The 18010-nt window shown below is 36.4% G+C and overlaps 1 protein-coding gene across 1 annotated transcript in view; it reads left to right on the forward strand.

The window, feature by feature from the left end:
- LOC114541679 overlaps positions 1-17699 on the forward strand; it is a 28160-nt gene extending 10461 nt beyond the window's left edge. Inside the window, exons 2-4 of the mRNA XM_028561480.1 lie at positions 15955-16031; positions 16425-16566; positions 17143-17699. Of these exons, the coding sequence (XP_028417281.1) occupies positions 15955-16031; positions 16425-16566; positions 17143-17699 (776 nt within the window). The remainder of the gene's footprint in view (positions 1-15954; positions 16032-16424; positions 16567-17142) is intronic.
- The last annotated feature ends 311 nt before the right edge of the window (positions 17700-18010 follow it).

An 18010-nucleotide genomic window follows, 5' to 3' on the forward strand; every position in this document is an offset into this window, starting at 1 on the left:
TAACGCTTCGCTTCATCAGAGCAGAAAGCTTCTACTGAATAAAACAAAAAATTCGTCTTTTAAGAAATCACTCATCGAGATTTGTTGGAATTTTCGCACTTTATGATCACCGTGATGGCCTGCCAGAGTGAAGAAGATATATATAGGCTTTTATCAGAGGATGTGGTTTTATCGCAAGAATCGGACATTGGTAGTTTGGCGGGAATCTTGCAAGGCATCCAAAGCTCCTTGGCGGACCTAGCTCAGGCTTCGAAAGATCAATCAGCAGCTTTTCAAAACCTTCACGAAGATTTACAAGTCCAGCAAGATTCTGGGTTCGAAATTGAAGATAACAACGACAAAACAAGCACGGTTGACCCAACACTTGTTGTAAATGACTTGCTCGACTCGAGCAGCAATGGCGATGGCGCCGTTGTTAACAGTCAGAATAACTCTGACACAGAAAAACATACTGACTTACTTGAAAGCCTGACACAGGCGTTTCCCTCGGAGAGAAAATCTCCCGCTATTGCAACCAAAATTGCTGATCTTGTAGACAGCATATTGTCAGGTAAACTTTCACCAGAAACCGTGAAAGAACGGGGCGAGAAATATTTCCCGCCCGAAAACTGTCAACGAAGAGATCTGGGATTTACTACCCCGACGAAGCAGAACTGTAGATCTCGCTTTTCAGCGAGTACAAGAAACCTTGACACAGGGTGTTTCATCATTAGCACTTCTAGCTGATAAGTTAGCTAAAGATGTCCAGAATAAGCGAACTCCAGACATGATGGAAATTATGCATCACGTCATGGACAGTCTTGTACTTGTGAGTCACGCAGACTGGAGTTTGAATATGAAAAGACGCGAACTGATCAAGCCTGACTTAAACGCTCCGTTTACTCGTTTATGTAAACCAGAAATAGCTACAACAACCAAACTCTTTGGTGATGACCTCACTAAACATCTGAAGGACATGACAGATGTGAGTAGAGTGGGGAAACAATTGCAAAAGAAAACCCCACAGCACAGCTATAATCAGAGAAATCACTTACATAAACCTTATGACCGGCCTGGCCCAAGCTACAACTATAAAGGTCATAATACCAAGAAGCCTTTTTTATGGCACGGCCGTGCAGCATCCCAGACAGGGGTGTTGCACAAGAAAAACAACAAGAAGGGAAATTAGAAACACAGGTAATATTTGATAAAGATTGTTCTAAAAATGTGTTGAGCAATAATTTGCAATGCCAGACACTGGCTTTTACTGCAGGCCAAGTAAAGAATCATCTATCCAACTGGGAATATATTACACAAGACCCCATAATTCTAAGTGCTATTCAGCACTATAATATTGAGTTTGCGGAGAGCCCTCCTTTACAGGCTAATCCTCCTAAAAATACAATCTTCTCTCCATCTGAAAAAGAGATCATCAATAATGAAATTGCTAAACCCCTTAGCAAAGGAGTCATTGAGCAAGCTGCTTACACACCAGACAGCTATCTCTCAAATGTGTTTGTCAGGCCTAAAAAGGATGGCACTCACAGAATGATTCTCAACCTTAAATCATTAAATGAATTTGTGGCATATCACCATTTTAAAATGGACACTTTTCAAACAGCTGTTAAGCTCATTCGGCCAGGATGTTTCATGGCATCAGTAGACTTAAAGGATGCCTACTATTCTATCCCTGTTGCTGCAGAGGATCGAAAATTCTTAATGTTTAAATGGCAAGATTCATTTTTTCATTTCACTTGCCTGCCTAATGGCTTGTCATGTGCGCCCAGATGATTTACGAAAATACTCAAACCAGTCTATGCCCATCTCAGAACATTGGGGTACACATGCATGGGACATATTGATGATTCTTTACTTGTTGCTTCTAATGAGTGTGAAAATAATATCACTACAACAGTTGAGTTATTTACTAAACTGGGCTTCACTGTACACCCTGATAAGTCAATTTTGAAACTTACTCAAGAAATAGAATTTCTTGGGTTTTTGATAAACAGCCTGACAATGACAGTAAGATTGTCAACAACCAAAGCAATTAAAGTTCAGTCTGTCTGTCAAGACCTCTTGGGAAGCAACAAGCCTATTACTATCCGACATGTGGCTCATGTGATAGGGGTTTTAGTGTCCAGTCTTCCTGCAGTACAATATGGGGCACTCTACTATAGGAAACTAGAGCTTAACAAAACTCAAGCCCTTAGGCACAATTATGGAAATTTTGATGCAATAATGCATGTGTCGGAGGGCTCAAAGGTAGAATTATCATGGTGGATTAACAATATTCTTAATTCACAGAGGTCACTTACTATAAGTAACCCAGTTATCACTTTAACTACAAATGCCTCACATCTAGGATGGGGTGCAGTGTTACACAAAGAACAAACTGGAGGGCATTGGAACCCACAAGAACAGAAATTTCACATAAACTATTTAGAGTTGAAGGCAGTTTTTCTAGGATTGAAATCCTTGTGTAACAACTGTAAAGATATACACATTTACATAGAGTCAGATAATACCACAGCTGTGGCTTATATCAATCACATGGGCGGGGTCAAGTCAGAGGACTGCCATGACATAGCACTCCAAATTTGGGAGTGGTGTATTTCAAAACAAATCTTGTTAAGTGCCCGCCACATTCCTGGGGTCCTAAACGTCCAAGCTGATACAGCTTCAAGGGAATTTAATGACTCTGTTGAATGGTCACTATCAACAGAGGTGTTCCAATCTATTCTCACACAATGGGGATACTTTGATATTGACCTGTTTGCATCAAGGCTTAACAACAAAGTTAATGAATATGCTGCGTGGAAACCTGACCCAGGCGCAAAATTTATTGATGCATTTAGTTTTAGTTGGGAACCTTATTTTTTCTATGCATTTCCACCTTTCAGTGTGATTGCCAAATGCCTGAAGAAAATAGAGGAAGACAAAGCAACGGGAATTCTTCTGGTACCATTCTGGACAACTCAGGCATGGTTCTCAATTCTAATGAACTTATTGGTAGACAATCCCCTGGTTCTCCCTCAGTCAGACAACCTGTTACTATTACCCCACACGGGGGCGCAACACCCACTCAGGAAAAAACTACGATTGATAGCATGCAAACTATCGGGACAAGCCTCTCTCAGAGAGGTGTTTCTGACAAAGCAGCAGAAATTATCATGCAATCCTGGTCAGATTCCTCCATCAAACAGTACAACACCTACCTCCAGCCCTGGCTTAAAGTGTGTAGTGAATGGCATATCAATCCATATGATCCACCTATAACAAAGGTTCTTGATTTTCCTACCTCTCTTTATGGAAGAGGTCTCCGGTATGAAGCAATTAACACTGCTAAGTCAGCAATATCAGCAATTACTGTGACTAGAAACAGCCCTACCATCGGAAACCACCCGCTCATTTTGCGGTTTATGAAGGGAGTTTTTAAGAGCAGAGCTCCTGTCCCTCGATATGACTCGACTTGGGATGTCCAACCGATGTTATCTCATTTATCCTCCTTCGCTGCACCAGATGAATTAGACCTTAAATCCCTTACGCTCAAGCTGGTTGTGTTAGTGGCTCTAGTATCAGCACAGAGGATTCAAAGTATTCATTTACTCAATTTACAATTCATGAAATCAAGTACTGATCAAGTCGAATTTGCTTTACCAGAACACATAAAACAAAGCCGACCCGGTTACAAAGTTCCATCGGTTATCCTTAAGGCATACCCGATAGATTCTGCCTTGTGTGTGGTCACACATTTGAACGAATACCTTGAAAGAACAAAAACATTGAGGAAGGATGAGAACAGACTGTTCATTAGCTTTGTTAAGCCTCACAAGGGCGTGTCGAAAGACACCATAGCCAGATGGATCCGTACAGTCATGGGTGATGCAGGAATTGACGTCACTGTATTTAAACCCCATAGTACACGATCGGCAGCAACATCTAAAGCTAAACAAGCATGTGTTCCTATGCAGGATATACTAAAACAAGCGGGTTGGTCTAATCAGCGAACATTTGACCGGTTTTATAATAAACCAGTTCGACAGGATTCTGTATTTGCAGAGTTGGTCCTAAAGTAATTATACGCAGTAACTTAACGGAACTGAATTAATAAGCTCTCGCTGTTGTATTCATTAGATTGTTATGTTCATTACAATTGTTACGTTTGGCACGTGTTGTCTCTCATGTGAATGCTGGCTTTAAAATCTCATGGGATCCCGGATGCAGTGATGACGAAATAGAATTGAAAATTAAACGAGACTTACCTGGAAGTTGAAGTTTGATTGGAATTCTATGAGTCATAACACTGCATCGAGGGATCACATGCCCAACCACTGCTGGTCCCACCCTTAACGCTGATGTATTTCCAGCAAGATTCGGATGTTTAGCAGGATATATGTATGAATCTATGGGATAACATTCACATTCGAGCTTTAAAAACTGATGAACGCATGCGCGATGCAATCTCATGTGATCCCTCGATGCAGTGTTATGACTCATAGATTTCCAATCAACTTCCAGGTAAGTCTCGTTTAATTTTCAATTTTGGGAGAATGTTCAAAGATAATTTTTGAAATTTACTTCCACTCTTATGTGCACTCCTGTCAGGATTAGGTGACTTATTTGTGCGGCTTAAGTCACTATACTTTCACACACCATAATCAGGGCTTTTCTGTTAACGCCACGTTAATTCGCTTCCTTCCAAGCCAGTTTCATGCCTACTATTTAGGTGTATCAAGTTTCATATGCAATATAATTCTTAAGCTTAAAGACGTGCGGCTAGTGCAAAGTTTTTAATTAATAAACAGTATTCGGATGTTGCGTTACACGACAGCAAACGTGCTCTTATGCATGCATGCTCATAATCAATGTGAAAATGCAAACATAGAAGTATTTAAGTAAATATTACACATTATTATATGGCACGCAGTCTCGTGACTAAAATAACGTGCGCTGATTGGTTCTTTGCCGGTCTGGAATCCCCAAGTATTAGACCGTTGCCGTAGTAACGGTCCAACTCTCGTATTTTTGAACATAAACAAGCTTGGACTTTTATTTTTGACACGAAAAATATCGACGGAGAATGGACGAAGAAGAACATAATTTGGTACATGTGAATATTACATTTATTCATCTTTGATTTTTGTTTATAGTACTGTATCATTCTTATTTAACGAGTTAAAAAAAGTTTTGGAAGCCACTTCAGTGCTTGCTTGACGACTGGCTGGCGAAAGAGCCGGCAAGAATGCTGCAGCGCATTGTATAAATAAATAAACTAAATACTGTATGCCATATAATAAATCCCTTATTAACCGAATACGTTCGATTCGTACTGGAAAAATATCAGACCTCGGTCTTTTATGTACGGACCTCGCTATCGCTCGGTCCGTACTGTCAAGACCTCGGTCTGATATTTTTCTTGTACGGACCTCAAATTCGGTTACAAAATGGTATATATTACACATACGGCACCCAAGTACACTGATCAGGCTTGTTGTGTAAAATTGCGCACGAACTCCACATTTTTATACGGAAAAAATATAGAGAGATCTTCATAATTCAATTGTTTAACCAATATTTTGCAATTTGTTTATAATCATAGAGATTAATGTTTAAAATAAGGTGACGTCATCATCGACGTTTTCCTCTTCATGCATTCTTTCGTTCACAACCTCATGCATGTATTAAGGTGGATTTCCACTTACAGCGAAATCGTTCGCTAGCGAAATATTTGCATATTTTCTTTTGAATTGAGAACAGTCAAGCCGCACTAATTTATTTACGCTTTTAAAATTCAAAAGAAAATATGCAAATATTTTACTGGCGAACGATTTCGCTTTAAGTGGAAATCTGCCTTTAAACAATGATTCAGCAACAGAGTTAGGAATGCACTGCCGTTGAGCTTAAATTGTTTTCTCTTTGGATGTTTAACTTACAGTAAGTTAATCTTTTTCACCGTAATTTAGTTATTATCTATGAGATGTGCGTAGGATGAAGATCAAATTATTGAGGTTACCATCCTTGTGCAATATTTCATTGTTGAGATGATAAAGATAATTATTTCGTTTCTGCAAAGAGCTCATTTTAATACACTTCCTACGTATTTATATTCTGCCAGCATTAAGCAAAACAATAAGTTTGATAGTCAGTATACAAGGGCAAAGAACTGAATGAACATAATTCTAGGTTTAAGAATAACCATGATGTCCATTTCGTGGATATTCGTTGTGATCTTATGCTTTGTTGTCTTGAGAGTGCATGGCCATGGGGTAAGTATATAAGTCCCAATTTTATTCATGCTGCTCAGAAAAAAGACGTTGGTTATTTTAATGATTGTTTTAATCGCATTTTTCACAATATACACATCAATATATCCAGACGTTGTTCTGAAAGCAAGCAAAGGCCACAGATTATACCGCAATTTTTCTTCGTTCACGAGAATTTTTGTCGCAACCAATTTGCTACGATCAACAAGTTCGCGTGTAACTTCCGCTATTGTGCCGTGTGCGTTGAGCTTTAGGTTCACATTACATTGAAATATTAGCTTGACGTTAGAACTAATCTTATCGTATGAGCAATTGTCATAATTCAAACAGCTCTTATGGCAAATTGTTGCATAAATTGTGAACTGAACACACTTATCGCAAATCATTTTTGATTAGCCGATGTCTGTCAAATGTCGTATGTCGAACCAAGTCAACAATCAAAGTTGTAATTAATAATTCACACGAGCTGAAAGGGGTATCTGATGTCTCGTTTTCCCCTATGGCAACGAAAAAATTTTATATACTCTCTTACAGCGAGTTAGATACCACAGAATTGTATTTTTATAAGTGATATTAATTCATTCTTTCAATATATTTATGACTCGTATGCTGTATAGCACCTTTATTTGTACGTAATGCAACCACCTCGTCGGTATTTACAACAGGAGAGATATTCACAAAGGGACTACCGATAACGGTTGAATTGTTTTTGTCTTGCAAATACTAAATGCTTGCATGTTATATTCAAACCCCGTTGATTTTATATAGGCGGACGCTTCGTGTTTGGTAAGTTAATATAGTTACAGACTATAGCTATACCATGACCAACAAATCATGCATTATCCATTTAATGCAGACAAGTAAATCTGGACTTACCCGGCAGCTACTCTATACTTTACTGTACTTTACTATATTTCTGAAACTTCAGGCTATATGTCAGCCTAGTGGTGGCGTTTGGTCTCACGTATTATCCGATTTAGAAGAAGTAAATAAGTAATTTAATATTTAATCACGAAATTCAAAAATGCGTAATCTACATAATTATGAATAAGTAAATATATATGGACCTGGAAACATTTATATTAAAGAAACACAAATCGCAAAGTTTGGATGATCGACATCATAATTGCATTATTGCATATTCTATGAATATGCTTTGCTAATATAACATTCTTGAAATTTTCCATTTGATATCTTTAGCTTTTCATCAACAGATAAACGTGTCTCACAGATTCTTCTCCGCCAATCATTAAGCTCCATTGTAAACAATGTAAACAAAAAAGCGCCATAATTAAATGCTGGAGAGGAAGTTGAAAAACCTTTGCATGTATATTATTGTGAAATAGCTAATAATCGAATAACAAGTGATGATTTGTCATATTTTTCGACATCGGTATCGTCGAAAGCGGAAACCAAATCAAAAGTTTCGTCTTTCAACAAATCTTCGAACCAGTTGCTTGAAACGTCATATTTGCTCGAATGTGCTAAAATAAACGGGGGGCCCAACGCAATTATAATTATACGCCCGGATGCAGTTCTAATTCCCCTTACATCACATTACAATAACTAACCAGGTTTTAGCGTTAGGACAATGCAAATGATTTTATCTAATTTTAATATTTTTCCTTCGGATCTGAACGTCCAACAAACAAAATTTTTGCAGTACTTTTTCAACTGTTTTTCAGTGTTCTTGGCCACCTTAAACGAAGAAAAACAAAATACACCACATTCCGGACATTTGTACATTCCATCACTTTTCTGAGAGAAAATTGTTTCTTTGACTGTATATTTTACAGAAAATAAAAGTTACAACGGAATCTCAACTTGGCCCATGCAATAAAGGAAATTTTGGGGAAATAATTTTGGTCAATGATCGTAAAGGAAAGAACACTTTATTGGTCTGCAGTAAAGATGGGAGAGGGAAATTTGGATGGAGTACGACAAACGATGGTAAAACGAATTTTTTCTTTAATGTTTCAGAAAAGACAAATTCGATCCGTGTATTTTTATTATGGAAGTACGCGGCTGGGAAGATACACAATATAATATAGGGCCAAAGTTACATCAAACACGAAAAGTCTGAAAATCACTGGATTTTTTTGTCAAAATCTAAAGTATGCAAATTTGCTATACCCATACTGTCACTTAGAACGCATATCTCTAGAAACCAAGCTAAATCTATATTACGGATTTTGCGAAAAATCGTTTCGTATTCGCAGGCAATAGTGTGTCATTTCGCGTTTCATAATCTAACTACAACTATTCCTTTAATTTAACTTTACCTTAGATGGTCAGACTGGAGAAATATCTAATCCAGGACACGACTGCATGTCGATATTGCATGCTAATCCTGAAGCCAAAGATGGATTTTACTGGATAACACTACACAACAGAAAACCAAAGAAGGTATTTTAAATATCCCGTTGTGGCTACAGTACTGTCCGGAAATACAAAAACTGCTGTTAACCTAGATCGGTCTGACAGACATTTCTTCATATTTTTTTTATTTGGTTATTGCGCAGTCCTCCTCAGCTGTTCATAACATTTCGTTTGGAAGCGAACGGCCACTGGAAAGGTATTTTTTCCTTGCGGCTGTCTGCGGTTTCGGTCGACCGGAACAGAACAACGACCAAACCGCAACCTCAGTGTCAGGTTATTTCTGGACAGTACTGCATAACATAAGATATCATCCCGCTTAATTAAAATTACAGGGCGCAGAAATTTCAATCCAACACAAATATTATTTATACGATTATAAATATGAATTGATTGTAATTTTTTTCAAATTTTAACAAGTACTATATGAACCGTTAAAGAAAAATAGGAAGGACTGAAACAGGCTAACACAACCGGAATTGGGGAAGTTTGCTTCGGTAGGAAACAATAACCTCGTGTGAATAATTCAGATATCTTATTTAGCCCCATGGAATAGGTCGCGTTGTGGACCTCGATGACCCAGTAATGCATTGCGCACTTGTATCGAAATTTAAGTCGCTTTTCAGAAACAATACGAAAGATGCAAAATATATATGCACAGAACACATCACCACGGTGCAACGTTTGCATTATTGCCTGGTGCAATGCTTACTTTTAAATTCCTACGTGAAAGCAAGATTTATCATCGATGTTTTGGCAGTCTTAGACGCCGTAAAAATGTTTATAAAGCCAAAGGATACTCAAATACCTGAATATGCGCGGAATAACGACTGAAATTACGAACAATACGAATCAATACTATAATACAAGAAGTTTTTTGACGCCGCAAAATTATACCAGCACTGATACATGCAATATAGTAATATATGCCACGCCGTGCGGATTGCGATTGGCTTTATAACAAAGTACGGCATTTGTGAATTGTGATAATATAATGTAAATATAGGCCTACTATTTTCGACTATTTGGGGTTTAAAATAATTGCATGCGTGATAATTTTTGTCTTGTAAGCCCTGAAAAAGCTTTAAAGAGCCTTAAAACGATTTTCTTGAAGTTTTATATTGTAAATATGTATTTGGTTTTCACTCATCTTTAAATTTTTGCATAATTGTACAAATTATATCAAAATGACAATTTAATCTGACAAACTTGGCAAGTAATGAACAAACAGCACTCCTTTACTGTATCGGAAGCACTAATATTTTGCAATGATATTTCTATAGATGCATTGCACTCCATCCTCAATGTTCATACAATTGACATCACTTCAATATTAATTATTTTAGTGAAACTTAAAGTCAGCCACTTAGCTTTTTTATGGAATCTCTTATTCAAATTGTAACGGAACCTAGCTACATTTATCTCTACTGGTAGTCTATTAGTTCATGTATATATAAGACGAACCTCGTTCCACACAATTAGAAATTTTGTAGTACACGTTTATTATTCTCATCATGATGCTGAATTGCACCAATCCAAGAATTTAACTGAATATCGATGTCACAAGAAATGTCTACTGAATTCCGTACCAACTTTAAATTACCATATAGTATCCTCCCAGGCTCCTGAAAGCCTTAATTTATGCTATAGTTTTGGAGCAATTGAAATTGTGAAAATTTCCAACTTCGCAAAGCAAATTATTTCGTTGCTCTTTAAAAGGTTTGGTGTGACATGAAAACTGATGGTGGAGGATATATTCTTATCGGTAGAACGAATAGTTCCGGCATATGGACAGTCCCATCTAATGACGATGCAGTTGAACCATTTGGCAAACCCCACTGGTGTAGCGCGCTGGGAAACACTGATGTTATTGATTTCAGAGTTCAGATGGCTTCCGAAGAGGATTTTCAAAAGACGAAGGCGCATTGGTAAGAACTTCGCAACAGCTAGTACTGAGAGATTATCTGAACTTCAATGCAACATCGGATTCTTAGGCACTGGCCAAACGATGCAGGAATAATTCGAAAACGCAAGGATATATTTACGGTCACATCGTAAAATATTTTCTTAATACGACATTCGACATTTCCCGTTTTTCTTTTCACGTGGTATACTCGACAACTACATTTAGAAGGAACTTGACTGGACTTAGATTACCGTCCACACGTATCCGACATTTTTGCTCACTGAAAACGGAAGAATCTCGCTCTCGTGTGGAGAGTTTCAAGTCTTGTTGCTTATACTGAACTTAATATTGCTATATTAGCCTCAAATGAGTGTTTTATAGGTTATTATTTCCATGGTGCATGAATAGAGCATTCTGTAATCCTTTTAGCACTTTTCAAAGAAGTATTTTACGCCAGAAACATGACTGTCCAAAACGTCGGGGTATTTAATTACACGACATTTACAATTTTTTTTTCACTTAGTATATTCAAAAACTACATTTGAAAGGAGTTGACGTGGCCTTAGATTAATAGCTTTAACAGTGGAATTAATTATTAATTTTATATATTTCCAGGGCTTACAGATTCAAAACTCCGCGCAAGTTAAAGAATCTTATGATAAACAAAAAAGGTTGTTCAAGCCATTCCCCGGGCATTGGAAATGTGAAATACGTGAAAAACTTAGAAACTGGACATACAGTTACCACTCAATTTCGATGTTCAAAATTTAGTATTGGTTATCATCCCTATACAAATATTGGATGGGTACGTATATGCATTTGACCATTTCCTTGGCCAAAAAATATTACTTGGAATCCTTTTTACTACGTCATTTTTGCTATGATCGGTAAATAATGTATATTTTCGGAAAAAACCTGACGTTTTATTTACTTTTACTAATTTCTTTCAACAAGCGACTGCCATATATAACTTTTAGACCATGATGAATTCATGCCTTGAAAAACCATGTCCGTATGGATTTGCTTTTCACCGGGAATATCGCATTCAGCAAGACTATTCAGGATCGTTCAGGTAAATCTATTTGCACTTTTTTCTATTATATTTATAAACTATAGACCCTGGACGTTTCTTGAATAAATTAAAGAAAAAAAGTTATCACGCAATAAAACATATGCACTAAATTATATTATAATTATAATTTTCATTTTTTTAGTTATAGCGCAACAAGGAGCATTTCCGGAATCGAATACGGAGCAACGGCCCAAGTTGGGTGCAGCCGAGGACATGTTAGTATCGTATTGCCTTTCCAGCGTTCCGCACAGACAGAATAAGTAAAAAGAATGCGCAAAATTTATGATATTGATTTGTGGTTGAAGGTATACATTCGCTGCAGTATCCTTCTTCTTTCATGTCTCGGGAATAATTATGAATATTATATCTCAACTTTAAATCATCCAATCAGAAAGCTCGATTTGTACCACGTGATCAGTAAATTAATCATGGAGTTCCATCGAATTTTTTCACATTATGCTATAAAAGTCGAATACCCCGCTCCAGCGGGGTATTCGAGTTTGCGTGTGTCACGCGTTGAATCCTCGCACACGACTCGAGGTTGTCAACAATTTCAAAATGGAGGCAAAAGAAGCCATTTCACCCACACGTTGTTTCGATGTAATATAAAATTTATAGACCTTCCGCTCGGGGAATTCGACGAAATATTACCCCCTCGGGAAGATATATTTCTCGGGCGAAGCCTTCGGGATATATCTTCCCTTGGGGGTAATATTTCGTCGAATTCCCCTCGCTCCAGGTCTATAAATGATAATAATTGCAATGGTTTTGTGTAGTTCTGCATGCGTAAATTTGCTTAATTATGCAATTTTTATGCTTAATTATGCTTAGTTACGATCATTGCAATGGTTTTGTTTACTTCTGCATGCGATTGCCTCTAAATTTCTTCTAAGTACAATTTTATTCAATACCTACGTTGCCCTTAACGTTTTCCCCAGCCTTTCCATTTGCGCATTGTCAATTTTTAGTATTAAACTAAGATATTATATCATTATTATTTCAATATTATTTTAAGTGCTTTGCGATCAAATTATCGATCTCTATGTAGGCATAATTTAAAAATTCAGATCTCATCAATCAGTTGGGTACTTGTCTTAGAAACGTGGTCAGTTTATAAACCCATGCTAATTTAAAAATACCTAAGCAAAATTATGATGATCGATTGCTCTCGCACAACTCTATTTGTGAAATATTTATGTACTGTTAATTTTGTCCCGTATAGTGTTGTGGCTGCCACGGACCTTCAAGAGGTAAACGGAACTATTGTTTTGAAAAATGCAAAGCTAAAAATGGTGGAACTATTGAATCACACATTTACTCTTGGTTTTGGGTGAGGACATCTTCCCACAAGAAATTTTGGACCAAATGCATTGATTACAAAATGAAGGAAAACGACACTTTTGTGTGGTATAAGCTAATCGGAAACAGTGAAGCACCGATCGAGGTTTGTTGGTCTTCGACAATTAAACTTTTACATCAGAAAGGGCAATGAATGAATATTTGTTATAAAATTATTTAGACATTTTCACCAGATATATTAATGATTTTTAACAGGGTCGGTGCGATAGAACAGGAAAAGCACTTTTGTACGATGGGGTAAGAATCATATTACCTTTTACCACGGCGTTTATTATTTATTTTGCACTCAGCGAATCTGCATATTTTCGTGTTGGCGAATTTGCATGTTACCATTGAAACAATGGCATTACCAAAGCCGTTTATAAAAATACCATATTAATCACTACAGCCAGGAACAAAGTGTTTTCATTAACACATTCCAATACTGGGATCGGAGTTTTTATCCTTTTTTTCCATGCAAATTTAACGAAGAATAATTACATACTTTATATTATTATTATTATATGGCTTTTCAAAATCCTCCATTGTTATTGGTTGACGAGCGGTCAGTAAAACCCATATCCAGACCGTGGTCCATACAATTATTTCGTATCTGGACCATTTTTCCGGTTGTCTCGTGAAGTTCAGTCATATAATGAACCGATTATTAACCTCTGTTGTTCGATCTGTACTCTGAAATATCAGGTCAGTTTTTTTTATGGACCGAGTAATGTTTAGTTTCACATTATTCCACGTCTTAGATGCTGGTTGTTCCAGATAATACGACGGCAGAAAAAACTCCTTTAATCGATGGTATGATTTTGTATCGTCAGGACAAGGAGAAAATTTATGTAACAAAGCATGAAAAACTACACCCTTTAGCAGAAGAAGAAGAGGCAAGTTTCTTTAATAGGAAGCTTTGTAATAAATTAGCCTTTCCCAGGAGGAATAATTAAAGAGTAAAAGACATACCCATATATTAGATTATTCACAATTAGAATAGGTATAGTAATACTAATAACAATATTTTCTTTAATAGCCGTTTTACAAGTTACTTCAATTAAGGGTGAACAGCGCTTTTTAAATTATCAATTAAGCCAATTATGAGTAAAATATAATATCCCGCAAGCAGGTGCAGAGCACCGTGCGAGGGTACTAATTCCGGCCGGAGATTAGGAATTACACCCGGGACCGGGGAGAAAATAGCGGATCCAAAGTAGTCCAAAATGTCATGGACCTTGGACGTTCAATGGTCATGGTATTTGTACGCATGCGCAAAATTTGAACGAGTAAAGACTGGTAGCCGGCAAATTTCTGATTAGCTAAGACAAAAAGTTTGTATTATAATGAAAAATGTCAGAGGCCGGTTGGCTTTTTCAACCGTCGTGAAAAAGCTTTGAACAACGATAAGCAACTATAATCGTTAGAAAGAAGTTTAACTTCAAAATTGTGAAGTTTAATCTTGGCCATGCCAAGTTGTGAGGATTATTTTACCCTTTGAAATAATCACTAACCGGTGGATAACTTTATCCACCTTTCTTACAACCGGCCCCAGCAATTTGACTGTCATTTACGGGACTGTTTTTTAAAAAAAGTGTTTCGTAAACAAATATGAAATGTTGAATCAAACAAAATGATACAAACACTGGGAAAAGATTAAAAGTTCAATACATGTAAAAAGCGGAAGGACTCGTAGTTTATAATCTTTGAAAATTGGTAGGTGACTGTCTATGTTGTTTATTTCTAATTCTGTAAGAATTATGCATTTTGCTTTAATTGAGTTAATAATACCCTAACCGACTATTTAAGCCTTTACATCATCGTCTTAACTTCAAAACGAGTTCTTGAAAGTGTAGTTCGTAAATTTGATGTAAAAATCACTTTAAAGCTTTTATAGAATCGACAGCAATCTCCGCATGAATTCAATATTCGAAAAACAACATTCGACGTTTAGTGTTTGTGAATTTAAATTATTTGTGCTGTTTTGATGGTTTAGTGAAGTATTAACGCTCACCTAAACTATGAAAGTGTAGGCTATAAACTGCATTCAACATAGCTAATGCAGCAGGAAAATGTATTATTTCACTTCACCTTTATATGGCTGTGTTTGTTTCCAAAAAATTTGAAACATCAGCTATAATCGGCTTCATATTTATAAAGCCATTTCATAATATGGACGAGAGTGTACCCAATTCACTAGCTGTAATGAAATGAGAAGAAATGTTTAAATTACCACAGTGTGCAATATTCTACCTTGAACTTCGTGTCTTCATGTTTGGTTTCTAGAAAATAATGACATACAAGTTGTTTATAAAAGAGAAAGAACACTCCATCGTCTCTTTTTTCTCAAGATATCGTTTAAATTTATTTACAACAACATTGCGATTATATAAGATTTCTAAAACACTTCAAAGCATCCTCGCAGGGAAATTCGTGCCAGCTCCATGAATACGAGGACTTAAAACATTAAAAAGTTAAGAAATTATTTTTTTAATATTATTTTCCAAATCTTGAATCAGTGCCGTATATACGTATGATTGATGAAGCATTTGGCTGGTCTCTTTACGCCTGTACCTTGTAATATATTCCTATATAACCAACAGTGTATTCTGTATGTATTAATATTGCATTCCATATAATTATAATATGATTATATTATTATTTTTATGCGCAGGTACTTGAGACAAAAGAGAAGCTTAACAAATCTCTTGAGAAAAATGATAAGATACTCGGGAAATTTGGTATGAATAATTCATTATAATTCCACCAAAATGCTTTTTTCCTCTTTTTCTCGCGAATTACCCGCACCCGACATTTTATATCTGTGCATGGGCCAAGAGCTCTTGTGCAAAGAAAAGGAATTGAAAAAGAACATTAAAGATTGTTGTACTGTGTACTGGTTAATAATCAGGCTGGACAAAAAGTACACAATTTTCAATGTCGCATACGAGTTGTTGTATGACACAAATGATGGAGTCATGCACCATTAGTGTACATTATGTATTTCATAATTTCAGAAACACTATGGAAAGCGTTAAACAAAAGCATCGTGGAAACAAAGACGCAGTTAGCTGAAGTCAAATCTATATTAAAAGTAAGCTGTATTATGCCGTGTGTATTATACTGTATGTTTCATTAGGAATTATTGGGTGAGAAAAGTTTAAAATTATAATGTAAGAATTTGAAAAATTTTATATAAATTTTTAAAGAAATTTGCAAGATAAAGCCTTGCCTCTTTTCGAAGTGTTGTAACTTTCTTTCGGACGCAATGATTAAACAACACCATCCAATTTTTGTACAGTTGATCACATGATCTATCTTTTAAAATTGATAATAGTAACAATATTTTTTTTCCATTCCTCAATTTTCTCCGATTCCCCGTTTCTCCGTTTCACCAATATTCTAGAATACCAAGGAATTGACAAAAAAATTTTTTTGTAATTTCTTATGCTTTTTGATACATTTTAAATGTGAAATTCGTTCAAAGGTTGGTGAATACAGCAATCCTGGAAAATCCTGTTTGGACATTCTTCAGCGGACAAAAACAGTTTCTTTGGGAAATGGAGAGTACTGGATTAATTTGGACAATAAACCACTAAAAGTATACTGTGACATGAAAGCTGATGGAGGTATCCTTTGATGTTGCAATTATTACTGAGCAAAATAATAAATTGCTCAAATTACTTTTTTACATTAGAAAGCTGAAAAATTTGATCTTGCAGTACCGATTTTTGCAAAACAATACCTAGGAAATAATTATAACTACGACTCCTATAGGTTTTCCTGTAGGAATTTGAATGTGAATAATAGGATATTTAGCTACATTCCTGTAGGAATTCTTATAGGATCCTATCGGGAAGGGGTAGTCGAATTAGCCTTTCTCACGATGACGTTTTTGGGGTACTCTCAATTTTCTCACACGGATTTAAAACATTATAAAAACATGAAAATAATTTTTTTATAATCTGTTAACAGACCATTTGAGGACTAAATTTAGTCTAAGATTATAGTCAGTCGCCGTTACGAGATCTTGCGCTTACGGTTTTGTAAAAAAGTGCCGGGAGACGGGCTAATTGAAGGTGAAATGTTTGCTGATATATTGATATTATTGATATATATCATCCTAGATCAAACCAGGAGTCACTGATTGCGAATCCTCTCTTAGTCAATGCTTGTGCAGGGGTAAAACCTTCATTCGTTTATAGGTGGCTGGACATTGGTTAGTAACCTCGTTTTAAAGCATTCGAGAGGAATGGATTGGTCTCTACAGAGTGATTATCGTCAAATTAGTGAATACGAAAACCAAAAGGTCGCTCTTTCAACATATGCTCTTCGTGACTTGGGATCGAAAATGTCGTTCAATCAACTCAGATTTTTTTGTCGAAAAAAGATTCCGGGACGAGTCTTTGATATCGCTACTAATAAAACCAACAATCTTGGTCAAGAAGTTATTAAGTATTTTACTGCTCAGACAAACACCTTTCCTAAGAGCTGTGGATCTTATTATCGTTTACCTGATGACAACTCAATTCTGGCCAGTCAGTGTTCCCGATGGGGATATCAATCAAAGTATTTTGTTGGTCTATGGCATCATGGTGGTTATCCCGTCAAAGATCGTTTATTAAATCACGCAGCATTTGTTGGATTTCAAGTTCATTGGCTAGTTCAGCATTCAAATGGCCGTTGGGAATGCGATGATTACGTATCATCCTCAGGATACGCAAAATCGCCTAACGATTTTTGGAAAATTTTCGTACGTTAATTGTTGGTTTATCGTGCTATTGATATAGAATGACGTAAAACACTATACCCTTTGTAGCTTTCCAATTAATGTTACTCAAAAATATATAGCGGTAATATTCTGGTTTTGCATTTATTTTGAAAAGTCTCGTTCTCGTTTTGAATAACTAAATTTGAAATAACTGAAATCCGACGTATATAGTCATTTAGATGATAAATACTAAGCGCAGTAGTTGAAAAGTTGTCACTTGTACTGTAGGTGAATTAATAATCCCCGAGCCGGTGCGAAGCACCGGGCGAGGGTACTAATTCCGCCCGGAGATTTTAATGACG

The sequence above is a fragment of the Dendronephthya gigantea genome, unplaced genomic scaffold (assembly GCF_004324835.1).
Source record: "Dendronephthya gigantea isolate DGI-Jeju-01 unplaced genomic scaffold, DenGig_1.0 000303F, whole genome shotgun sequence".
Classification (NCBI taxonomy): domain Eukaryota; kingdom Metazoa; phylum Cnidaria; class Anthozoa; order Malacalcyonacea; family Nephtheidae; genus Dendronephthya; species Dendronephthya gigantea.